This window comes from Eretmochelys imbricata, chromosome 2, assembly GCF_965152235.1.
Source record: "Eretmochelys imbricata isolate rEreImb1 chromosome 2, rEreImb1.hap1, whole genome shotgun sequence".
NCBI lineage: Eukaryota > Metazoa > Chordata > Testudines > Cheloniidae > Eretmochelys > Eretmochelys imbricata.
In genome coordinates this window covers 154,448,521-154,474,723 of record NC_135573.1, presented here as the reverse complement: position 1 = coordinate 154,474,723, position 26,203 = coordinate 154,448,521, and the positions used below count along the sequence as shown (strand labels likewise).

At 40.7% G+C, this 26,203-nt stretch overlaps 1 protein-coding gene and 1 long non-coding RNA gene across 4 annotated transcripts in view; one reads left to right on the top strand and one right to left on the bottom strand.

Annotated features, from left to right (window-relative positions):
• The first annotated feature begins 125 nt into the window (after positions 1–125).
• LOC144261376 (uncharacterized) lies at positions 126–26,203 on the top strand. 2 transcript variants are annotated; one of them, XR_013345242.1, is made up of 8 exons: positions 126–471; positions 7,807–7,921; positions 12,785–12,998; positions 15,306–15,403; positions 18,179–18,416; positions 21,636–21,676; positions 23,341–23,559; positions 24,686–26,203. It is a non-coding gene; the product is annotated as an uncharacterized LOC144261376 (long non-coding RNA). The 2 variants fall into 2 exon arrangements; XR_013345241.1 differs by lacking the exon at positions 15,306–15,403.
• Positions 3,002–26,203, bottom strand: part of EXOC3 (exocyst complex component 3) — a 35,908-nt gene continuing 12,706 nt past the window's right edge. Inside the window, exons 3-14 of one of the 2 annotated variants that reach the window (XM_077810851.1) lie at positions 25,948–26,167; positions 24,630–25,311; positions 18,205–18,322; positions 16,705–16,830; positions 13,157–13,257; positions 12,519–12,629; positions 10,662–10,812; positions 9,089–9,211; positions 7,119–7,280; positions 4,215–4,342; positions 3,839–3,946; positions 3,589–3,720 (exon numbers count right to left, since the gene is read on the bottom strand). In XM_077810851.1, coding sequence (XP_077666977.1) covers positions 3,865–3,946; positions 4,215–4,342; positions 7,119–7,280; positions 9,089–9,211; positions 10,662–10,812; positions 12,519–12,629; positions 13,157–13,257; positions 16,705–16,830; positions 18,205–18,322; positions 24,630–25,311; positions 25,948–26,167 — 2,004 coding nt within the window. In that variant the 3' untranslated portion in view covers positions 3,589–3,720; positions 3,839–3,864. Of the gene's footprint in view, positions 3,721–3,838; positions 3,947–4,214; positions 4,343–7,118; positions 7,281–9,088; positions 9,212–10,661; positions 10,813–12,518; positions 12,630–13,156; positions 13,258–16,704; positions 16,831–18,204; positions 18,323–24,629; positions 25,312–25,947; positions 26,168–26,203 lie in introns of both variants that reach the window. The other variant, XM_077810850.1, reaches the window with a different exon arrangement.

Sequence of the window (26,203 nt, the reverse complement as noted above, 5' to 3'; positions counted from 1 at the left end):
CAGCCTCCGCCCCTGGGATTCCACAGCGGGGTGGGGAACGACCCCCCACCCCCACTCCCACTCCCACTCCCACCCCCACTGTGGGTATTCCAAGAGAAACCCCGCCCCTTCTTACCCCCAGGCGAATCTTTCAAGCGCAACGGCTCTTCTGATGCGGCTGTTACGCGCCCCTCCCTCCTCCGCAGTGTGGTGCACGCGCGCTCCGTCACCGCTCGCGCCGCTGCCGCCAGCGTTCTCCGCACTCCAGCCCGCTCGCGCACTGTTGGGGGGGTCGGGTCCGTTGTCCCCTAGAACGAAGGGGGCGGGGGAATGGCGCCCTCCAGAGCGCGCGCCGGGGGGTGCTGAGCGGCCGCCCGGTGAAGCTGGCGGTGTGATGACTCCCTCGTCCCGCCCGAGCCGGCCACTGGCGGTTGGAAACAGGCCCCAGGCTGGCCTCTGCTGTATCCGAGGCGCTGATCCCTGCACCTAAAGGTCTCTTAACTGTATCCTACGTGATTACCCCATTTCGGTTTCAGGGCCGGTGCAAGGGTATTTTGCGCCCTAGCCGAAACTTCCACCTTGCGGCCCCCCCCACCCCGACAACCTCCGAAAACTAGTGAACTGAGCATTATATACAGCCTGTCAGAACGGTTAAGGGCTGTCGTAACTTTTTTTTTTTTTTTGCCTTTTAGGCATTTCAGTTGTTTGCCATTGCCTCTGTTGGTGTCCCATTCAAAGTCTTATTATTGCGTAAAGCTAAACAATTGAGCCTTGCATTGCGTCACCAGCCAGATTAGGCGGGGTGACAAACCTCCCTTGCCCCAAAGGGCCATTATCGCTTGGTGACTAATTTCTACTCCAAGTCTGTAAAGCATACTTTTAAGGTAAATACATTATTCCTTCAGTATTACCCCTGCATCCATCTCACAATGATTCTCACTCTTGACAAGTTAGCAGCCTTGTGTAAATCCCTTCCACGTTCCTCTTTGTGGGTAAGTGCCTGTAAGACACGTGTAGGGTGCAGTGAGTTTGTCAGGCCTGCGGTGACAGCTGTTTATGAAGATCAGGGGGCCCTTTGCCAAGGGGTGCTGGTGTTACAGTGAGCTGACAGTGGTGGCTGACAGTATGGGGCAGGGCACTGAGGCTGGTGGGGCAGGTAACACTCACTGGGCTGGGCGGCAGGCAGTGCTGGGATGGGGCAGGGGCAGGTACCTGTCAGTCTCCAGTGCTTGGGCCACGCCAGAGCCAGCCGCCTCTTCACCTCGGAGTCTCTCCCACTTGTCTGGGGGCCACTCCTCCTTTCAGGCTCTCCAGCTACTGCCGCCCGGCGCCACCGCGGAGGAGACACAAGGGGCCGGGCTCAGGTGAGGCCCCACACCTGCCCGCCAAGAGCAGCAGGAACCGGGCACCACTCAGGGGGAGCCGGGCCGCCCGAGCCCAGGGCACCTATGCTCCCTGCCTGCCCCTGCTGCTGCGAAGGCTGCTGCTGCCCTGGGCTCGGGCCACCCGGCTCCTGCCAAGCGGCGCCTAGTTCCTGCTGCTCTTGGTCGGCAGGTGTGGGGCCCCAGCCGAGCCTGTCCCCTTGCGTCTCTGTGGCAGCGCCCCCTGCTCGCGTCCTCCCGGCTCCCGGGCAGCCGCAGCCAGGGAGGCTGAGAGGATGGCCCCTGGGTAAGTGGGGGAGACTTCAAGGCGAAGAGGCTGCTGGCCCTGGCGCGAGCCAAGCGCTGGAGACTGACAGGTACTTGCCCCTGAGCAATAGTATAAAAAAAAATTTGGGGGCACCGCTTTTTGTCGCCCCCAAATCTTGGCACCCTAGGCAGCCATCTAGTTCGCCTAGTGGTTACTCCAGCCCTGGGTTCACCCCTAGTCTAGCTAACCGGATAACAATTTTTTCCTCAGAAAATATTTTTCTGGCCTTTCATCAACACTCTGCTTTTCTGAATATGCCTTGCCCATTACATTATCATGTGGGTAAAACAATCGAAATACACATGAATAAATAGTAGATGGTTCATTATTTGCATGAATTATACATTATAAGGAAGAGCTGCGAAATCATCATTAGACATACATTCCCTTAGTATACATATTACATCATCTTGAGTCAAATGTAGTGTAACAGATAATTTGGCTAGCCAGTTAAGCACTGTATCTTGGTTACAAGGGCTCATGTGCTTTCCTATGGCTCTAGCCTGCTCTGGTGTAAGAGCTTTACTTTCCTGTTTTACCTGGGGGGGGGGGGGTTGCCTAATGTTTTCAAATTGGGTAACTGTGGTCACCACAGGAGCCAACGGGCATCCTTTCTGTGCTGCTTCCATCTCCTCCCAGCTTGGAGGTGCAGAGGGGAGCTGCTTTTTCCCACACCAATGTTCTGGTGGATGTTCCTCACACCAATCCATAGTTATGGCAGCCAGGGGGTTAGTATAAATTGCCTTTATTAACCTCTGTGCTAACTGTAGCAGGTCTTGCAGTTGGTTGATGTGGCGTTGACACTCCACATGGGAGGCAGGCTGGCCTTTCCCGATTGTCAGCATCCTCCTTAATTACCTGTTTAACTGCTGCCTGAGATTCCAGCAGTTCTGTGTTTTAACCTCTGCTGTTTCTTTCAGCGGCTGCAGCCAGTGCCGGGTTTACAATGGGAGGAGGAAGGAAAGAATAGGCAACAGTGATATCAGAGGAAGAAAGAACAGGGGGCACACAATCCCGGATGGTGGAGGGACCCTGGCATGTGATGGAGGGAGAAATGGAGGCGCACACAGAGCCCTAGCTATGGGGGAAATGGGTACCCAGAAAGGGTGGGGGAATTAAGGGAATTCCTGAAATACAGGGAATGGGAGAATGGTACACAGAGCATCGTGGGGGGAAATATGCAATGAGTTCCTGGTGTGTGCAGTAAATTTGACCTACAGAAACTACCAAGGGTGATTCTCTACTAGATTATAACAAAACAAAACAATGATGTAAATTGCTCTACTTAAACCTTCAGTTATGAGAAAGTGAATCTATACAGGTGCAAATAATACAGTGTTTAAGCTGTAACATTTTATTTAATTGGCATTTGGCAGTGCTTAATACACACAAAGTGAAAGTCAAATGGATGAAAAATTGTACCTCAAGTATCAAATTCTTTCATTTATTCATCTTAGAACCAAATTATATACTAGAAATTTCAGTCATTTTATTAGACAAACATTTGTGAATTTCATAATTGTTTTCTGAAACAATTTTACATCAGAGTAAATACATACATAAAGTAGGAGGTTAAGTAATTGTGAGAAAATATATTTGCTGATGGTGCCTATGGCTGTAATGTGTAAGTGGTCAGTACACAGCACTCTGGCCATCAGAAAGTTTCATTCTTCAAGTAGCCATGCTAGTGATTTCTACAGCTGGTTGTTTCCAGAATCTTCATTGCAACTGTCCGCACCAAAAGTTTTTAAAAACTCATACCCAATAAGTAACAGCATCATATTAAGTGTCCTTTAAAGTGGTATTGCCAAATTTGCCTTTGAATATTTCAAATATGTTGATCCCATACCAAAAATGACACATGAACTCTAGCTTGTCAGTTACTTAAGAAGTTTTGGCACACTTAGTGTAGGAACTGTAATTTCTTTAAAAATTGGCACATAGTTAGGATTTGGTTGGTTTGAACCTTGGTCCAGAGTTTCAATGATGGTCTGTTTCATGTCCCTGCTGGCATCTCCTCTTACTGTCAGCAAAGCCGCAATGTGGTCATCCCTGCCAAACAAAGGTACAAACCAGAAATGTCAGTACAAACCTTTGTACAAGTAATTAAGCACTTGACAAAATGTGTTATATCACAAATTTTCTATCTTTTGACTCAGTGCCACAGTACCTTTGCTTAGCAAGGCTTCCAGACATTCAAATATTGTGCTCACAGGTCAACTTCTCAGTCTCTTTGTCAAGAATTCTCTCCTCCCACTTTGAAACTATGAGATGAATGCTGTGTAATATAAATTTATTCTATATTCCCAAAATATTTCCTTTGATATGTCAGAGTACATATCCACCCACACCACTCTAGCATATGTGTGTTAAAATATTAGCATTTTATTGTATCGATCTCACAAGAAGGTTATTAAACCATACAATAGAAAAAACAATAAAAGGATATACATAGCCCGCACAGGACTACTCTTTAGCCTAGAACTAATCTTAAAGAATCAATACTGTTAAAACTCAAAGCTAAGAGACAGTATGAATGGTATTACCTGATGTCTGGGTATTTACTAACTAAAGTTGAGACTTCCAGATAAAGCAATGAAGGATCAGTCAGCTTGATAACTTCTGCAATGGCTACAATGATGTCACAAAGCCCTTCAGTGTCCTCTTCAGATCCCTATAAATTGAACAACAAAAAACATAAGCAACAAAATTCTTTAACCTTTACTCTCAATATTTTGTTACAGACACTAACTGCATTATTTATTTTCAGAACTTCAGCTGAAATTTCAGACAAATTATTAGTAAAATTGGAAGGAAAAAAAGGCCACTTAACAGATGATATTTTCCTCATTCTCGGTCTCCAATTTTCCCAATATGTTTGGACCAAGCTACTTTAGTTTTTCTTGATCAGTATTGTTTGCCTAATCTAATCTGTACCATGTCCATCACCTGGTTATCTGAGTGTCTAAACATTTATTTAGTTTCAGCTGGATATTCTTTCATAGACCAATGTTCTTTTCTTTCCCCCTTATATTCAGGAATTAACACTTTATTGTCTGCTTTAGGACAGACCACCACCACATATTAGTGATTCATGGCTCTGAAGAGAATGGCCTGCAGTTTCAAGTACAGTAGAACCTCAGACTTAAGAACACCAGAGTTACAAATTGACCAGTCAACCACACACCTCATTTGGAACTGGAATTATGCAATCAGGCAGCAGCAGACACACACACACACACACAAAGCAAATACATACAGTACTATGTTAAATGTAAACTTCTAAAAAAATAAAGGTTTCAGAATAACAGCCGTGTTAGTCTGTATTCGCAAAAAGAAAAGGAGTACTTGTGGCACCTTAGAGACTAACCAATTTATTTGAGCATAAGCTTTCGTGAGCTACAGCTCACTTCATCGGATGCAACCGATGATTGCATCCGATGAAGTGAGCTGTAGCTCATGAAAGCTTATGCTCAGATAAATTGGTTAGTCTCTAAGGTGCCACAAGTACTCCTTTTTTTAAAAAAAAAAATAAAGAGAAAGCATTTTTGTTTTGCATAGTAAAGTTTCAAAGCTGTATTAAGTCAATGTTCAGTTGTAAACTTTTGAAAGACAAACCATAACGTTTTGTTCAGAGTTGTGAACATTTCAGTTACGAACAACCTCCATTCCTGAGGTGTTCGTAACTCTGAGGTTCTACTGTAATACAGTTCTGTTGGCTCCTCTAGGCTCATCTCTGACAAGAACCCCATTTTTTTTTTCAAGGAGCTAATTTTTACTCTGTATGCTATTTAGGCATCTTGGATTCTCATCTTCCAAAGCTCAGTCATCAGCAGGATACTTCTCAAAATAATTGTTCAGGGTCACTCCCATGTGTATTACAGAAGTTAGAGATGGAAAAAGCCTATTAGAGGTCATCTAGTTCATCTCTGTGTTGATGCAGGATTGATTCCTACAGTACACTTCTAATATTTGGTCTAGTATTGTTTTAAAATGTCCTAAGTATTTTACCACTTGCATTCAAAGATTATTCCATAGCTGAATACATCTTGCAGCACTGACATGCAAAGTGCCTGAAATTGTCTGTCAAGCTTCTGTTTGCAGTGTTGTTGAAGCCGTGTTGGTCCCAGGATATTAGAGACAAGGTGGGTCAGAGAATATCTTCTATTAGACCAACTTCTGTTGGTGAAAGACAAGTTTTTGAGCTTACACAGAGCTCTTCTTCAGGTCTGGGAAAGGTACTCAGGGTTTGTCTTTATGTACAGCGCTACAGCAGCTCAGCTGCACCGGTGCAGATGCGCCACGGCAGCACTTTAGTGAAGATGCTACTATGCCAATGGGAGAGCTTCTTCTGTCAGTGTAGTTAATCCACCTCCCCAAGAGGTGGTAGCTATGTTAATGGGAGGAACTCTCCTGTCAACATATCTCTGTCTTCCTTAGGTCGATATAACTACATCGCTCGGGGTGTGAATTTTTCACACTGCTGAGGGACGTAGTTATATTCATATAGTCTGTAGTGTAGACCTGGCCTCAGAGTGTCACAGCTAAATACAATGTGGAACAGATAAAGAGTTAACATGTTGCAAGAGACCATTCAAGGTGTTAACTGCTCATCACAGGACAAAGTAGGGTTAGTGGGCTACACTTGTAATGAGCCATAAATCCACTAAATGCCCTAATTACAACTACATGAGTGAAACCAGACAATCAGGAGGCTCTCAAATGTGGCTCAGAAAAGTGATTAATGACAGAAACACCTTATCACCCTTTCGTAAACACTTTTCACAAAACAATCACTCCATATCTGACCTCTCAGTCCTCGTCCTCAAAGGAAACTGGCACAAAAATGTCCAAAAGATGAGTTTGGGATCTGAAATTCATAACTGCTAGATACCAAAACTTAGGGACTTAATAAAGACACTAGATTTATGGCTCATTACAATAATCTGTAACCCACTAATTCTTCTTTGTCCTATGACTGTATAGGTATTAACTGCCTACTTCACGTTGAATGGTCTCTTGCATCATGTGTTAACTCATCTGTCCCATCTTGTCTTTAGCTGTGACACTCTGAGTACCTTTCCCAGACCTGAAGAAGAGTTCTGTGTAAGCTTGAAAGCTTGTATTTTTCACCACTAGAAATTGTCCAATAACACATAATACTGCAGCCATCTTGTATATTAAACTTCTGCACAACTGAATTCAGGAGTCCAACATTACAGCCTAAATTCATACTCAGAATTCCAGAAAGGATGCAATAATGCCCCAGAAAACTTAAAACAGAAAACAGAAAAGTCTCTTCAGACCAATTAACAAGTTTGAACATCTTGCATACAGTGTTTTACCCCAGAATTAAATGTCTATACATCTTTAGGAAAAGTCAAATTTACATATCTGATCCTTTGTTAACTATCAGATTAATAGCAAAATTGGAGAGTACAAATACTTACAGCTGCTAATTTTTTAAACAGAAACCTGAACTGGTCTGCTTCTTTGATCATTCTTTCTGCACCTTCTTTTCTCTCTTCTGCATTCTTGAAAGATATACGTTTTAACATGATAGCCTTGATGTACTCCATAACCACTCTACGATGGGCCTCAACAGTCATTTTCTGAGGAAGAAAAATATTAGAGTTGTACCAGTTAATTTAAAAAACTACCTGTCACTTCTGGAGAGAGGTATAATCAGGCTTTAAAAATGTACTTCTGCACTTACAACTGGCCCAAAGGTAGCTGTCCCTCACAAGTGCCTGCAGCAGCAGTGAAAGGTTCTTTTAAGTTTCAAAAAGCTGCTTTTGCTGGTGGGGAACTTTATGAACAGCTTCAGAGTCTTTGGGTCAAAATCTGGTTTTAGACACACACATGTAAATCCAAAGTAAAATGCTACTGAGTTGCACAGAGTTGCTCTAAATTTACATCGGAGTAGCAGAGATAAGAATCAGATCTCCTGTGCTGAAGGAAGGGCCAGATACCGGTAAGGTTGAGGCATTAGAGATACGATTGCTTTTGGTGATGGATCTGGACTGTTTAGGAGCTCAGAAGCTCCCAAGAAATGGTGTAGATAAATGATGACTGTGAAAGACTTAAGAGGAAGTTTGATACAGACCTTTCTTGTTCTCTCCTAAACATTTACCAAAGGTTCCCACACACTGATAAACTCAGTGTCCTCCAGGCTATTGGTGACAAGGAGGTAAACTACACTGCGTCTTCAGTGATGAAAAGGCAGACGGTGGTGCTGAGGGAGCAGATAAAAGTAAGGGTCTGCTGGTTGTCAAAAGCTGTGTTGGCCCAAATCCCTTACAATGAGATGGTGGTACAGACTGTGTGTTGAAAAGCCAATGCTAAGCTCTGAAGTAGACAGAGGTCTTCTCTGTGCTAAACGTTTTTGGTTCAAGGTCACAGAAATATCCTTGTAAAGTAAGATGATCCCTGGATTAGGACTAATTCCAGGAATGACTTGTCTTTTTCTTCTGATTTTTTTTTTATTTAAGAAGTGGTTCTATGATTAAGTGTTAGACCTCCAAACCTATAAATATGGAAGGTGAAGATGCCAAAATTGTCTTCACTAGGGCTAAAAGTCCTTTTTCAGAAGGACTCTGACCAGTCTCTTCTAGTCTTTTGAGCCTGAAAAGTAAGGGAGGTTTAGCTACATGTAATTTGAAAGAAGGTCCTTATTCCAATCATTCCAAATTATTAGAGAATGCATCAGATTTTATGTTCAGCGAACTTTCCTAAACCCATGTCAGCTTCAGCCATTTTATGTTGATAATTTAGAAAGCTGGGAGGAAAACCTTGTAAAAATTATTTTAACTACACAAAACTGAATTAAAATTAAACTGATTAAAGGGAAATGCCCAAGCACAATATATTAAAAACTAAAAAATAAAAAGTAGGTTTAATCTACAGTACAGCAGCAGTTCAAAGATCCATTGGCAGACAGAAAAAAAAGGAGCTGAGTTGGGACATTATGCCTCTAACAATTCTACTTTTAGCTTGAGGTTTATGCCCTCAAGTAGGCTGATTGCTTTATATTGGTTCTGGAATTTACAGAACATGCAATTCCAAGAATGTATTGCAGAAGTGCAGCGATAGCATTGAGACCAAAAATCAATCTAACTATCGATCGATATAAACAGGCGTGAGGATCGCAATCTAGTGAAATACTGCTATTCTAAACTCCTGTGAACTTTATGGGCTAAATCCTTTAGTCTTAATCTTCCTTAGGAAGAGTTAATAGGACTCTGAGTGAACAAAGTAGACATGAGAAAATTAGGATTTTTTTGTGATAGATTTGTTTTTTACGAATAAGCAATGTTATTTTTTTCTGAATTTTTCTGAATTTTCTGAATTAATAAAATGTTCAATAAATTAATCCAACTTGATAGAGCATATTACCTGAGAATTATGTTAGGCAAAATACCTTTTTATAGGGTTTTTTTATTCTTGCAAAATCATTGAAATAATCCTCTACAGTGACACAGATGGTGTCCACAGCATTGGATCCAGTCAGCCACTTCTTTGTCATCAGCTCATTGAGATGTGGCTGAAAAAACAATGAAAACTAATCAGAACAATTTCTGAACGGTGCCTATCCCCTCATTTCCAACAGATCTTAAAATGAAGTTCAAAACAACAGGTAAAGTTGATTCCACAAATGTAGACCCATTTGTAAGTCTTTCATATGAAACAAGTAACTACATATACAAATAGATCTGACTGGTAGTAAAAAAAGGACAGTATTGTCATATTAGCATACAAAAACTAAAGTAAGCAGCCAACTATTGACTCTAGTATTTGCTTTGTGTTAGTTCATTGACAGTTTAAGGGTGTTTACTATGGATAAGGTAACAATTTTATCCTGTCCTAAATAAACTCAGAGGTGAAAAGAACAAAACGTTTATTAGCCCAAGATAAAAGGTACTTAGTAACAGTTGTAATTGTTCTTATACTGAAATATTATCTGTCCTCTCCCGAATGAGCTACGATCGGCTACCACAAATTCCTCCTCTGACTGGCTACTTCCCCCAGAACTCCACAAGTCCACACCAAAACTGGTGGCCTAAATGTCTGTGTCTCCCCATTACCTCTCCCCACTTACTTTATTTGCCTCTTAAGTCTTAATTCCTCATTTCCCTCTCTAAGAATATTCTTTATAAAATATTGAATTTTATATCTCATATGAACAATGTGAGTGTCTGCACAAGGAGTTAAGAAGTCGGGGCAAAGGGCATGTCTGGGGAATTCTAAGGACAATCGCTAGAATGGAAGGATTTTGTTCCTAATTCCCATATACTTCTTGATAAATAAGTAACTGGAGCTGAGCAGCTCCTAAGGTTCATAAGAAAAAAGTTTTCTGTGAACCTTCCATGGTGCATGGATATGGCTTGTGGTCAAACACTTACAGAATATGGAATTCAAAAGTGCTATTGCTAGTTTGTTGCAAAGCAGCAGAGCTACTAAGCCCTAGAGGAGTCGACTCCTTTTTATTCTCCCCCACTTTTTTCTTTAAAAAACCCACCACGTTCCAAGGGAAATGCCATACAAGAAACCATGTTAAAGTTGCATGTTTCAGAACCAAAAAGTTAGGAAATGCCACTGTTAAGGTTGCAGGCACAACCTTAACTCTTCCCCTTTCAACATGTGCTTGATACACTCTCATTACATGATCTTAAGTTATTTCCCAAATAATGCAATATATTAGCCTTTATTTTCCCTACAACTTTGGATACTCAAATGTTACGTCAGCACAATATACTTAGTATATGCTAGACACACACTGCCTACTCAAATCATTGGTGTGAAGTGTACGCAAGTCTATTTTTACACAACATACTACATATATTATTGCCCTGCACTGGTAAGTTTGTTGACATATTGCCATTATGCAATACAAAAACGACCTCACTAGCAGCCAAGATAGCTTCTTAATTAACGTCCTTATTCCTGAATTTCATAATAAAAAAGGCTCTTTTTGGAGGAAAAAAAGTTCCAACCTCTAAATCCATGAAGACTTCATCTAGCAGACTAGAGCATCCTTCCTTGGCAATGGTGTCTAAAATTACATCCATGTTTGCATGGCTGCTTGACATTCCCTCTTCCATTTCATTTTTCAAATATTTCCTTTTCAAACTGATTATAGATTCTCTGCGATAAACAAGAAAATTTTTCAGCATCCAGTCTGACATGTACATACTAGTACACTGTTATTAAATTGTGTTTGTGAGTGCATGTGTATGAATGAATTACACATTGGGTGGTGTTGGTTTGGGAGGATGAATGGCCTTTGAAGCCTGCCCTCTAGGTCTTTATTCCAGCACCCGGCTATGTCCCTTTAATGACTACCTTAGGGTGCCACTGTGCATGTGTGACTACTTTTCTACAGATATAGAGGTCTGGAGGGCCAAAGGAATGGATGTGAGGGTTTGAGTCCCTTGATCTCTGAAGTAATGGGCAGGTGGGATACCAGGCAAGAAAAAACATGGTATTGGCACCAACGTTTAGATATTCAATCTCTTTTGCATTATTTTGGCCTAGAGTCAGTTCTCAAGAAGCTGGGATGTCAGAAGAGATTCCAGTCTTAGAAGTATGCTGTTAAATGCAAGATTGGTCGTTAAAACGTCAACTCTTCATGATTTAATTAAAGAGGAGGGCTCCTCTTCTGTGTATATTACCGAAATTTCATTATAGCTGGACTGATTTGGGAACAGTTGGTACTGGGCTGGTATTTAGTACAGCATGAACAAAAGGGGGATTGATAGAGAGGGAACATAATTCTTTTTGCATCCACTCTGAAAAGTTGAAGGTCTCCTACCCCAAAACTGAACTGAACAAAGGATAGTCATCTTTAATTGTTGATGCAAGTCCCAGGCTGGAGTTAAGTTGTAACTTCCCTCTTGTATTTCAAAATCCCTGTGTGATCTAATAAAATTCTTCACTATAGCAATCTTGGAAGAAACGAGGCTGATAGTGCTCATTGACTGAAAAAATCCATCAAGAATTCTTAGAATCATCTCAGGTTTTCATGGCACTGACCACCACAGGCCCATTAAAGATGGTTACGGGCTCCATTCACATAGTTGATCACACTTTTTATATAATATTTGGGCCAAAACTGGAGGTTAGAAAGTTGGAAATTAGGTCCTCCTCATGAACCATTATCTTCTACATTTTGAGATTGGGGCACTCTTATCCTGTCAGAACAAGGGATATGATTTGATTGTCTTCAAAATGTAATGAATCCACAGTACTACCAAAAGATCATGAGAGATTATATTGGTCCTCTTCCAGATCAACCTATCAAGCATTTGGTAAGATTTTATAATAATAATTTATCCTCAATCATTACAGTGGTCTCTACAGACCCTTTTCTCCAGCTTTGCCTACACAGGTCACAGTGGTTTACAGATGAGTTATGACAGATCAAGCATAAGGCAAAACGGCTAGAGTGCCCGTGGCAGAAGCCATGGGCTAAAGCGATTTGATAAAGATTTCTTTAAATTCTCATGCCATGGCTCAGAGAGGCAAAAAAAAAAAAAAGTTATTTTTCTTTCCAAAACTCTGCAATGTCTTAGTTGGTGGTTTTATTTTGAGTGGTGGACAGCTTGATTAGCCTGAGCTGCTTTTGCTCAGTGGCCAGTTTTGGTGTCACCTTAAATGGATTGGGACCTGCCTTTTTCCCCCTGCTGTCAGGTGAGATACTTGAGCTGAAGCCCCCTTGGTATAAAAAAGAAGGAACAGCTGGAAGGGGATTCTCCAAGAGGGGCCTTCAATCTAGGTTTCTTATATGCATTATAAATTCAGATACATAAATATGGATTTTTTTACAATATCGTATAAACGTGCAAACTTACTTAAAGGTCTGACAGTTGTTGATTACTGCAATCATATATTGAACATAGCACTGAGGATGCTGACGATTTTTTAGGTGCTCCTCTTTATATAATTGGGCTTCTTCTTTGTACCTGCAGAAAACCCAAAGAGGTATTAAATACATGAAAAGCTACACAATCCTAAGCCAAATGCCTACTGATAGCCTGAGGAACATTTACAGGTGTTTTGTGGAAAGCTGGTTGATCACATAGTATTGGATCTCCTCTGTTTCCACCTGATTCCACAGGTCTCTAGGATTTCCATGGCAAGACTTTAAAAATCAGCTGAGTACAAGAAGGATGTGCCTGCCTAGCTGCCTCTATTCGGAACCATTGCTGTATTGCAGAAGATATAGAGTCAGGAGCTGATCTCAAGAACTTGACCGCCAGTGGGATTGGAGCTGCCAGTCACCAAAAGAACAAAATTTCCAGGGGGAGTGGAGAAGGAAAAAAGGCAGCAAGGTACCATGTCCAGTGGAAAAAGGACAAGGTAGCATATCTGGGAGAGAACGGTGACCAGGGAATAGGGAAGCATGTACAAGGAAGCAAAGGTAGGAGTATGGGACACAGAGAGAGGGAGGATTAAGAGACTCCAGGAGTACTTTTTTTTTTTTTTTTACCTTGTCAGGAATGAATTCATTTGTTGAAGACAGAGAACCAGTACCTTCATTTTCAAATCTTCACTTATCTGAGCAGCCACCTGAAGATTCTGCTCAAACATCTAAAATGAGAAATAGGTTAGCTATAAAGATAGACCAATAGCTGGAATAGCGACACAAACATGGCAGGATTCCCTACAAAATGCTGTTTGGAGATGTAAACTGCTATTTGGAGATGAAATCCCCTGCATTTTTTTTTTTAATTAAATCTCTCCTGGCTAATCCACAAAATAGCAATTGCCACGAATTTAATAGGTAACTTCTTGCCAGGCATCCACGTCTGATTTTTTTAAATGGTACTGAGAGGCAGTCAGATATTTTCCACGTGGGAAATCATCTCCACATCTCCAAATCAATGCTGATTTGCTCTTCATGGTGGACCAATGTCTTTAAGTCAGCTCCTGCACCATTTCCCACAGTATTCTTGCCAGCAAGTTAAAAAAGTATGGATTGGATGAATGGACTATAAGATGGATAGAAAGCTGGCTAGATTGTCGGGCTCAACGGGTAGTGATCAACGGTTCGATGTCTAGTTGGCAACTGGTATCAAGTGGAGTGCCCCAGGGGTTGGTCCTGGGGCTGGTTTTGGTCAACATCTTTATCAATGATCTGGATGATGGGATTAGTTGCACCCTCAGCAAGTTCACAGATGACACTAAACTGGGAGGAAGAGGTAGATATGCTGGAGGGTAGGGATAGGGTCCAGAGTGACCTAGACAAATTGGAGGATTGGGCCAAAAGAAATCTGATGAGGTTCAACAAGGACAAGTGCAGAGTCCTGCACTTAGGAAGGAAGAATCCCATGCACTGGTATAGGCTGGGGACCGACTGGCTAAGCAGCAGTTCTGCAGAAAAGGACCTGGGGATTACAGTGGACGAGAAGCTGGATATGAGTCAGCAGTGTGCCCTCGTTGCTAAGAAGGCCAGCGGCATATTGGGCTGTATTAGTAGGAGCATTGCCAGCAGATCAAGGGAAGTGATTATTCCCCTCTATTCTGCACTGGTGAGGCCATACCTGGAGTATTGCGTCCAGTTTTCGTCCCCCCCACTACAGAAGGGATGTGGACAATTTGGATAGAGTCTTGCGGAGGGCAACAAAAATGATTAGGGGGCCGGGGCACATGACTTACAAGGAGAGGCTGAGGGAGCTGAGGTTATTTAGTCTGCAGAAGAGTGATGGGGGATTTGATAGCAGCCTTCAACTACCTGAAGGCGGGGTTCCAAAGAGGATAGAGCTCGGCTGTTCACAGTGGTGGCAGATGACAGAACAAGAAGCAATGGTTTCAAGTTGCAGTGGGGGAGGTCTAGGTTGGATATTAGGAAACACTATTTCACTAGGAGGGTGGTGAAGCACTGGAATGGGTTACCTAGGGAGGTGGTGGAATGTCCATCCTTAGAGGTTTTAAAGGCCCAGCTTGACAGAGCTCCGGCTGGGATGATTTAGTTGGTGTTGGTCCTGCTTTGAACAGGGGGTTGGACTAGATGACCTCCTGAGGTCTCTTCCAACCCTAATCTTCTATGATTCTACCTATTCCTGCATATGCAAGAGATAACTTGGTATCAGAAGAATGCTCACAACTGGGCACAAGCTGAAGGTGCTCTAAAAATTGTGGGGGATGAGTGGGAAGGGAATGGGGAGAAGACATACAGATGAAAAAGAGAAGGGAAATAAATGAGAACTTGAGAGGATATACAGGCTACCTTTATGCTGGCAAGTTTCTGAAAGACTTTCATTGTTCCATTAGTAGTGGAGCTGCTCCACCGATGCGGTTAATGGTTGTAGTGCTAGTGTAGATCAGTCACCCGCATTTTAACTATTTGTCATCTAGCCTTGTTCAGAACCCATAACCAGAACTGGTGCTAGTACAAGTGTGGATAAATTTGATGAAAACCTTAGTGTAGATGAGGTCATGGAGACAAGGTGGGGAACATGTGAGAGACTGGGAAAAGAAACTCATCTGTTCCCTTAAGATATTTGCCAACTACTTTTAAAGATAACCTGCAAAATTAAAAAAAATGGGTTTGTGACTACTTTTTATGATTTATAAAGAATGTTTGAAAGGCTCACACACACACAAAAGGGAGGTTGTTTCTACTTTTTTAATCTTAGGAACATCAAGACCTGTCTTCCCTATTTTTGCTGAAGGACTTCTTTGATGATTCACATGTGGATTGGTGGGAGCTCTTAACTGAAGTAGCATTTAAAGGGTGAGGTTTTTGGATCCTTCAGAGAGTGCTTTTCCTCCCAAGTGTTTTAGGGCCTATCTACATTAGGAAATTTGCACTGGTGTAGCTATCCTGGTGTAAACTTCTAATACTGATGCACTGTACCAGTATGATTACTCCAGTTGCTTCCTGAAGTAAGTTACATGGGTAGTTTTGCATCAGTGTAGAGCAGGGGTGGGCAAACTATGGCCTGTGGGCCGGATCTGGCCCGCCAGCCGTTTTAAGCCAGCCCTTGAGCTCCTGCTGGGGAGCGGGGTCTGGGGCTTGCCCTGCTCCGGCGCTCCAGCCAGGGAGCAGGGTCAGGGGCCGCTCCACGCAGCTCCCAGAAGCAGCGGCGTGGCCCCGCTCCAGCTCTTACATGTAGGGGCAGCCAGGGGGCTCCGCTCTGCACACTGCCCCCACCCCAAGTGCCGCCCCCACAGCTCCCATTGGCCGGGAACTGCAACCAATGGGAGTTGCAAGGGTGGTGCCTGTGGACGGGGCAGTGCGCAGAGCCGCCCGGCCATGCCTCCGCATAGGAACTGGAGTGGAGACATGGCCACTGCTTCCAGGAGCTGCTTGAGGTAAGCGCCACCCAGAGCCTGCACCTCTAAGCCTCTTCCTGCACCCTAACCCCTGCCCCAGCCATGATTCCCCTCCTGCCCTCTAGACCCCTCAGTCCCAGCCCAGAGCAACCTCCTGCACCCCAAACTCCTCATCCCCAGCCCCACCACAGAATCCGCACCCCCCAGCTAGAGCCCTTACCCCACCCCACCCACACCCTACTCCCCCCTCCCCCCCCGGCCTGGAGCCCTCTCCTGTACCCTGAACTCCTCATTTCTGGCCCTACCCCAGAACCTGCACCCCCAACCAGAGCCCTCGCCCCCTCCCACACCCCAACCCCAATTTTGTGAGTATTCATGGCCCGCGATACAATTTCTATTCCCAGATGTGGCTCTCAGGCCAAAAAGTTTGCCCTCCCCAGTGTAGAGAATCCACATTAGGAGTTTAAACAGAAGTAGATATATGAGTAGTTACTTCAGTGCAAATTTCTCTAATATAAACAGACTATTAGTTAAACAGGTGTTAGCATAGAAATGCTAACAAAAAATGCCCAAATGAACAGTTTTAAACTGTCTGAATAAGAATAATTTCCATTTTCATTCAGGTTTCACATTCTTCGTATCACTGATGTCATGAACCTACTAGTTTGCCAGTCAGTCATACTCTTCCACAATTCACAAACCCTGACTTTCTAGTGTAAAAAAAAAACAAGCAGGGAAATTTTTTAAATTAACTCATACCTGAAAAACAATAGCTGGGAGTGTAGTCTGATAGTACCCATCTTGATCTGCTTCTGGCTCAGTTTCTTTTATCCAGTCTTTTTTATCTGTCTCCAGTGCTTTTCGTAGCCAACCAATGATGTTGGACTGCAATAAATAAAATTAGATTAAAAAGAAACAGGAAAAAGCAAAGACAAAATTACTTGGGATCAGAAAAGGAAAAAAACCCACCATGGCCTTTAGACAAATATCCCTTTTCATAATTAAAGGTATTTTAACTAATAAGGAAAATCAGTTTTCACTCACTCTCACGGCTACTGTTACAACAATCACTGCACTATTGAGGTGCCATATACAAAATTGAGATTCACACGGATTATGTACAAAAAGATCAATACAACTTCAGACTACAATCTCACAAGATTCCAACTAAACTAAATCAAGTTTGGCCAGTATTTGGATGGGAGATCTTCAAAATTAAAAAAGAAATAGAACATTATATATAAGAGCTAACACTAACAAGTTTCGAAAGATTTGCACTGTAAAAAACATCAACAAAAGAAATAGTATTTTCATTCACCTCATACAAGTAATTGCAGTGCAATCTCTTTATCACGAAAGTGCAACAAATGTAGATTTTTTCTTTTAACGTAACTTCACTCAAAACCATAATACTTTAGAGCCTACAAGCTGAAGCACGAAGGGGCATGTGACTGTTAGCATATCTGGCACATTAATACCTTGCAACACCAGCTACAACAGTGCCATGCAAATGGCTGTTCTCACTTTCAGGTGATATTGTAAATAAGAAGTGGGCAGCATTATCTCCCGTCAATCTAAACAAACTTGTTAGTCTTAGTGATTGGCTGAACAAGAAGTAGGACTGAGTGGACTTGTATGAGGGGAACTGAAAAATACTATCTCTTTTCTTCATCTTTTTCTACAGTGCTAATATTTATAATAAATAATAATATAAAGTGAGCACTTTACACTTTGTATTCTGTGTTGTAATTGAAATCAGTGTATTTGAAAATGTAGAAAAACATCCAAAAATATTTAGAATACCAATTTAAATTTGTATTCTATTATTGTTTAACAGTGTGATTAAAACTGTCATTAATTGCACTTATTTTTTAAAATCTAATTAATTTGTTTTGTGTTAATTGCATGTATTAACTGCAATTAATTGACAGCCCTCTATATGTAATCTAACCATTTATGTGAATTTAGGAGTCGTTAAATTACAAAACACCACAGTGGCCACGTCTCATGGCTGATAACTTCTATACAGCATAAATAATCCTTTGTGTTTTATTGAAATGTAGCCATGAAATCATTTGATTAACTGTTCAAAGCCAAATGCTCATGTATATGAAGTTCACAAAATTCATTACACCCAATTAAAGTTTAAGAAAAAGTCACAAGTTTTTCCTCCGATGAAACAGCATTTTAAGAATTTAGGTACAAACACAACGTGTCTTATTTTTATTTGAAGGAGTCCAGAAGTTTACTGCTACTTACAGTAAGTGTCGACATGTACTTGCTAAGAAGCTGGTCTACCGCATTTTGTGAAATTAAAGGATTTAGAGAATTTACATCCACTTCTGGGGCCAGTTCGGAATTCCCCATCATCTCTGTACTGAATTGAAAAAATAAAACAAAGCCATAAATTGCAAATGAAGAAAGAAAAGAAGTTATAGAAATTTGAAACTGTTCTGATACGACTTCAACAGGTGAGCTTCCATTATTTACAAGTCTCTGAAAATTCTTAAACAATCCAGGAAATAAATTAATTGAAAGTACAAAGAAACCTCAAAACCAGAACTACTATTTGGCTAACCAAAAATACTTAAAGTACTAATTCATTTACGTAGATATATTTTTAATATAGAAATTTTATCCCTATATCCATTTCTAAATTATTTTTTATCTAGAGCTTAAAGTTACTAATGAGCAATCACTCAATTTTATACATAAAAACTAAATTGTTGTGCTGACTATGGATTTCTGACACAGACACTGTAGACACAGAACATATACATTCTAAAATTTTGGGGGAATATTAGTGTAAACAATTAAACATAATCAGAGCTTTAAGTACAGAAGCCTATCATCAGAAAGGAAGGAGTCAATAATGATCAACATATCCACAGTCAACGATACCGATCATTCCCTAGTTTCTTTTAAGCAGCCATACAATAATAGTTCTTTAAAAGTATACAATAAATATAAAAGAGGAGACAGTAAATATACACATTGTTACAGAACTAGAAATATAGCTCAAATGTTCAGTACAATAGTGGTACTATATGCTGTAGTCATGATGAAGAGGTCACCTTTTTTGTAGGAGGAAGAAAGCAGGGCAATCCTAACGTTTATGCAATTTAGCAAGGGCAAAAACAAAAATTAAACTCATCTGAATTTAAAATATTCCTATAAAGATATTAAAGCAAGATGACAAAAATGTGCATTTGTACGTGATTAAAACCAAAGCATAAGATAGTAGCAACAGCCCTTCATCTTCCAAACCCCAAAATGGAGATATCCAAGGAAAGCACACACTTTCATAATTGTTTTATTACAATTATGAAATGGTTCCAATATCTGGAAAGAAACTTTTTACAGTGCTTTGTAAATTGTAAATGAAAAAAATTATGTAATCAAAATTAAGGAAATAAAAATTCCTAAAATGCAAACATAAATGAGAGTAATAAATATATTTAATATAATCTTAAAATCTATTTTATATCATTTCTACTTCACTTTTCTGAAGATAGCCACCAATCCCCGTTTCCAGTTCCACCTCACTGATCTTCTAGTTCACATATATCCAACACTGAGCTAGGAGGAGCTTTCCTCATAAACAATGTCCATTTTACCGAGCATGATATCAGCAAGATAATTTACAAATTTGAAGTGATATACTGAAACTCTGGAGATCACTTTGCTCACTACTGAATTGCAGCCATCTCTGAAGTGAAACATTTCCGCTCCAACAGCACTCTGCAACAGCAACACTATGCAAGAGTTCAGAGAGAGGAAGTGAAAAACTTCTTTATGCAATCGAAACTGTAGGGACTAATTTACATGGGCAAAGTGTAATTACTATAGTTGGAGATTGGCCAGGATACATACATTCTACCCCTGCTCTTAAGAAACAGGCTAGTGACCAGGACTTTACTTTTAGGTTTCATCCAAAAACATGGCACTTCAAGAAACAGAATGCTTCATAGCACCTTTCTAGGGAATTGGCTCAATATCAACTCAGAGGGAAGAGTGCCAACTACCAAATCACCACTATCACTTCCAGTAGCTCCTAGATATGTCTTAGGTCTGGTTTACACCTAAAACTTAGGCCAGCCAAGCCATGACACTTGGGGGTGTGCAAAATTCACACCCGAGAGACATAGTTAAGCTGACCTAAATCCTGGTGTAGACATGCTAGGTCAATTCTTCCGTCAATCTAGCTACCACCTCTCAAGGGGGCGATCGACTAATGTGACAGAAAAACCCTTTCCTTCACTGTATTAAGTGTCTACACTACAGCAATGTAGCTGAAGCACTGCAGCTGTTGTGCTGTAGTGCTTGTAGTGTAGATTAGGGATGTAAAATGTTAACTGGTTAACTGATAAGCATCAGTCTTATTGGTAAGGTATTCCAGTTAACATTTAAACTCTGCTGCGGGACTCCGCTCCCAGGATCCCTGCCCTCCCCCCACATGGGTCCTGGCCCCTCCCGTCATGGGTCCCGGAGGCCAGCAGCTCGGCCCCTAGGCACGCTGGGGCAGCAGTGGAGCCTAACGGATAAACGTTTACTTTTTTAAAACGTTATTTACATTGCTAGTGTAGATACAGCTTAACACTACAGCTAAAAAAACTACTCACCAATGATAAATTGGAAATTTTCCATGCCAAGTGCTTAGGCCATCAATTTCTGCAGAAAAACATCCTTTCAGAACAGGAATTGTCTCTTTTCTGCTTGTGTGCATTATCCAGTCCCAACTGAGATCTCTGGGTGCTACTATAATAAATTTTAAAATGTTCCTAGCCCTTACTGTTGCAAAAATAACATTCCAAATATAATCTATGCAGTGACGTCTTCCTGAGCATGCAGGCAGTTTGCCTGAGGTATTTTTAAGAAGCTTAACATGTTGGTATCTAAGCACTAATCCAGTGCCTCTGCTGCCATCCAGAGGTTTCTGTGACACTATATGATTGAAACACGATCATTTAGATCCTTAATATTGCCACTGTTAGACAATTGCAACAAATATTTTACAAATTATGTCATGTAAGGTACCAATGGAAAAGTCACAATCTATCAAATATGATTATCCTGTTTGTATGCAAGTATCGTCTCTGTATCTAAAGTTATGAATATTGACTATATACTGGTATTTCAAATGTATTTGCTCTTGGGGTAACACCACAAGGTAATTTACATCCAGTCTGGCCAGCACATTGTGAATGAACTATTCAAGTTGATGGCCCGATTAAAGAACACAGTAGGCCATAGAAGAAGCTTGTTTCGGCCTGGTTAGCCTTCCTGTGGACACGTTAGCCACAGTACAGGTAATGGCTGCTCCTATGAGTCATCCATTTATGCAAGGGACTAACTCATATACCCTAGACTCCATCTTGTGCCTGTAATTTTCCACAAACTAAGACTGAGAGCATCCCCTCCACATGGGTGAAGATATAAAAGACCCTGGAAGCATCTCCATTTTGCCTCTTTCATACTTTGATCTGTGAACTTATAATAAAAGGCGCATTCCAATCAATGGACTGAGGGCCTTCCAATCTTTTGGAAGTTACCAGAGACTTTACAAGCCAGCAGTTTATGCCATCACTGCTTCAAGCCTGATACAAGAACTTTGCAATGAATGCAGTATTTGTTTTCCACAACCATCTGAACTCTCTCCTCTTTCTTTTTTCTTATAAATAAACCTTTAGATATTAGATACTTAAAGGATTGGCAACAGCATGATTATTGGGTAAGATCTGAGTTATTTATTTACCTGGCTATGTGGCTATTTCTTGGGATTAGAAAAACCCTTTTTTTGATGAAATTGGTTTTAAATAACCACTCACCATAAAGTCTAGTGTATGCATGGTGAAACAAGGGCTGGGATACCTAAGGAGACTGCATTTCTGACTTCTTGTTAACCTGTGTGGCGAGATAGAAGTTTACTTTTGTTACTGGCTTGGTATATCCTAGGGAAGAATAACTACCAGTTTTGGGGTGGGTCTGCCCCATTTCTCAGCAGTTTGTCCGGAATCTGATATTCTCAGCTGTGACCCACTGAGGCACGGTGACAGTTTCCCAAACAGCAGCAGAGTAAAATTCACAAAACTTGTCAGTTTCACAGCTGCAATTCGGACTCCTGAATTCCATTCTGTTTGCTGCGGTTCACTGGATGTTATTCATGGGAGAAGTGGACCCAAAAACAGACTGGTAGAGGGGAGTTTGTTTATTTAGGTTATTCTGTGGCACTATCACTGCAGTTCCTGAATACTTCTAGCCTCAGGGAACCCACATCATCTTCATTTTACAGATGAGGAACTGAGGCACAGAGAAATTAAGTGACTCACCCAAGGTCAAACAAAGCAAGCCTATAGCAGAGCTAATAATAGAGGCCACACCTTCTATGTCCTAGTCCTTAACCAAAAGATCATTCTTCCTCTCCACAAGACTCTTCTCTTTCCCCTTGCAGTACCCAGAATATTAGGAGGAAGGTACTGTGTTAATACTTCCCCACCCTCACCAGTCACAAGGCTCTTAGGTGGGCGAGAGTCAATCCCATCCATTTATGCCATCACCAACTAACTCTACTGTAACATGGTCAAAGATATCACTCAGGTGGTAAAATCAGATTTCTAACAGTTGTGTCTGAAGGTGGCTGGGCTTCAGAGTCTGGCATTGCCCCTAGATCTCATGGCTGACTCTCCTCCCTCCATTTTTAACGTCAGCAGCTTATTAGCATCTGCTAAAATACAAATTTGGATTTAGGCCATGACTTTAATGCAGTCATGTAAAGTATTTCTAGGACACTTTCTGTATAGCAGTTTGTTTGGCTGTATAAGGAAATAGCATCAGGACTCCAAGGATCTCAACTCCTTAAAAGACCGTTGTAAAAGTCAGATAATCTATCAGAATTAAATATTTATTTGAGAGGAAGCAATTTAAGCCTTTTAATTCACTCCAAGCCTCACTTAATTTCTCCTCTACTCAGCTATTAGACATAGATTCAATTCAAAGACAGCTTCTGAGCCAAATTTTGGGAAAGCAAAATAAAACTTGACTATTTTAGAATTCCTTTGTCTCCCAAATTTCATATGACCACTATACATGACCTTTGTGAGGTCTCTAAATTCATCTTCAGTGGAGAAAAATTTTCCATTTCTAACCATGATCACTGGCAGCTAATGTTGAAATCGGTTCCATTTATTTTTAAGTTACACCCAAGTTGCTTAGAGCACGCACAGGTGCCCTCTTTAGCATTTCTTTACATTCAAATAAACTACTAGAGTAGACAGGAAGCAGGACATTAACTTAGAAACTTTTTCTAGTTAGGAAGAGTATGAATATCTCCTGTTCATCGTTGTTTTTTTCCCTTTGTTCTTTGTTGCTTATTGTTTTTGTTTGTTTGTAAGGCAGACTGAAAGTACAGATTTCCAGACTCAAGATGCATCCTGGAGCTGGTCACAAAAAATTCTGCAGTGTGATTATGTTTCATGCCTATTCATTGTCAAATACTACTTAATACCTAACAAATTTAGACCAGACTCAACTAACCAAAGAAAATTATAGCAAAACCAAGCAACCAGCTATAAAGAAAGTGTGTACAATTCAAGTCAATGCCAGCCACTGAGAAGAGTAAGTAAACAAGAATGGTATTTACACACCATGAGGCAGGAACCACAAAACATGTATAAACCTAATGTTTGCCTGAAGGCTTTTTTTTTATAAACTAAATGAGCAAGGAATCAGTAACCCCAATCCTACACACTTGCAAGACAGTTTTGCCTTTCAAGCTATTGTTCCTAATTACTTTGTATGAATAAGACTTTTTTTTTTTTTTAAATCACAAATATGTGTTTGATGCTGTCCTAACATTAATCATACCACATAAAAGAAAACCAGAAAAAGAACTTCACAGTACAATAGGAGACAACTTTTGGGCAGAAATTCAAGCCACCACATTTTCCCCACCATGGAGAAAATTTCAGTGGAAAGTTATCACATTCTTTTCTACACTGCAGTAATCACCAACTGAAATTCGAACAGCCAGAACCCTTGCTGAATGCGGAAGTGGAAAGTAGGTAACCACAAACATTTCCTGGGACTGTTGCCCATGCCCAAAATTTTGGTCACAAATACATGTAGAAGTTTACAGGAAATGTTTTCAGTAAACTTGGATGTGAACATAGTCCATTGAACTCTAGAAAATACTCAGCTAAATCTGCAAACAAAGATTTTTTCAGATTAACAGGTGCAAGCAAATGCATCACTGCATTAAAATGCTAAAAATTTACAAGGAATATGAGATAGCAAACAGATCACAACCAAAGCCATTTAAGAAGCATTAGGGTTTAGCCAGAGAGCTACTTTGAATGTGCAACAAAGAAATGCAACAGTAACCTTGAATTAAAATTACACTGCTTTCTGTTTAGAAAGAAGTCCCTTTCTCTATTCCTTAAATATGTATACACACAGACACAAAAACACGCATCCCCAAAATCTAGATGCCTAGCTAGGTATAACAATTCTGCACAAAACATGATATAAGCTCGACAAAAGAACTTATGGGTCTATCAGCATATAATAATATTTCACCACATATCTGCACCCTTATCTGCATATACAATCCAATTATATGTGTAAAATATTTATTTATTTGAAACTATCCCTAATAAAACAGTTTAAAATAAATAAGTTGCCTTTACCTTTTATATGTATTTAAAACCCAAGTTAAAAGGCTAACAATCTCATTTGCTTCCAGATCTTCTGAAGCGAGATCCTGCATGCGTGTGGACAAAGCCTGGTGGTACATGCTCAATAATTTTTTGAAAATGTCATAATGTGGGGGAAAACATTGAACCATTAGGTTTTTGGCCACTAGCAGATCATCAAGGACATATTTGCGTATGATTTCCAGATGGCGCACAAGCCACATTTTGTCAGATTCTCTAGTATCTGCTTGAGTGCCTTCAATCCTGGTAGTTACAGTTCTGTCCAAAATATTGAACATTTTTTCTTTCCACTTCTTTGGTCTGCCAGGAGGAATGAACCCAGTTTGTTTTTTCCGGTCTAGCATGCGCCTGTCTATTTTCTCTTCCCTCTCAATTATCCTGACAACTGAGACAAGCAAGGTTGGGTCTCGACGAACAGTAACTAGAGATCTTTGAACCACCATCCAGAGTTGTTTGGCAAGCTCCTCAGAGAGTTTTTGCATATCCCCAAAGTAAATATGGATGAGATTCATGTCATGGGTGTTCTTGCTATCCATACGATACTGCTCATACATCAGATCATCACGAGAACACTCTAAGTCCATCAGCTTTCTATGGGCTTGCAGAAGTTCCCCTTGCTCAGTCAAATCCTGAGTCTCCCTAACAATCTCTGGAACTGAAAAATAAAGACAAAAAGGAAAAACTAGTACTATGACACTATTAGGATACAAAAACAAATGTTACAAAACCATAAATGTATCAAGAGAGACTGTAGAACAAGAGTAGAAAATTAATGAGTTCTATTTGCTAGTCTGGTTCCCCCTAAGTAATGGCTCACAGATACGTTGAAGAATTGCTGCAAATCATTTTTAGGTTTAAATGACTGTGCTACATCTTTAATCATAATCTTTATTTTGATTATAGACCACAATATCACAGATTTATAGAATCATATAGCCAACAGAAGGCATCATTTATTTTTGTTTAAAATACATATAAAGCTGTATGAATAGTCAGTGTACTCCCTATTCCCTATAATATCAGTAGTTGGGATCTTCTTGCACCTCATGCAAAGTAAACTCCCTCCAATAAACTCCCCCTAACAAACGATGCAACCCCACTGAAGTTATTGAGGCTATATGTACATAACCAAAGGCAAATTTGGTCTGGTTAAGTGTAATGATTAATTAAGAAAGGGAAACTAAGTTCAACATCTTCCCTTTACAATAAGATAGTCTTTAATGCCATCTGAATATACTTTCTTTCAATTTGTGATTGTCAAATCATACATCAAAGATTAGCGATGAATTACCTGAGAAGATATTTTTGAGGTTTTCTACAGCAGCTGCCAGCTGACTATGTTGGACTACAGCATCCTTAACATCTTTCAGGTTTTCTATGGTGTTGATACTCTGTCGCCAGTCTTTATTGACATCTATCAAAGATCGCTGTATGTCCTTTACGTCATTCAATGCATTATGCAGTTGGCTTAAACCAGTTCGTACCCCATCCAACTGTGACTGGATTGCTGCCTGTAAAGAGAGTTATTAAATTAAATTTACTATATA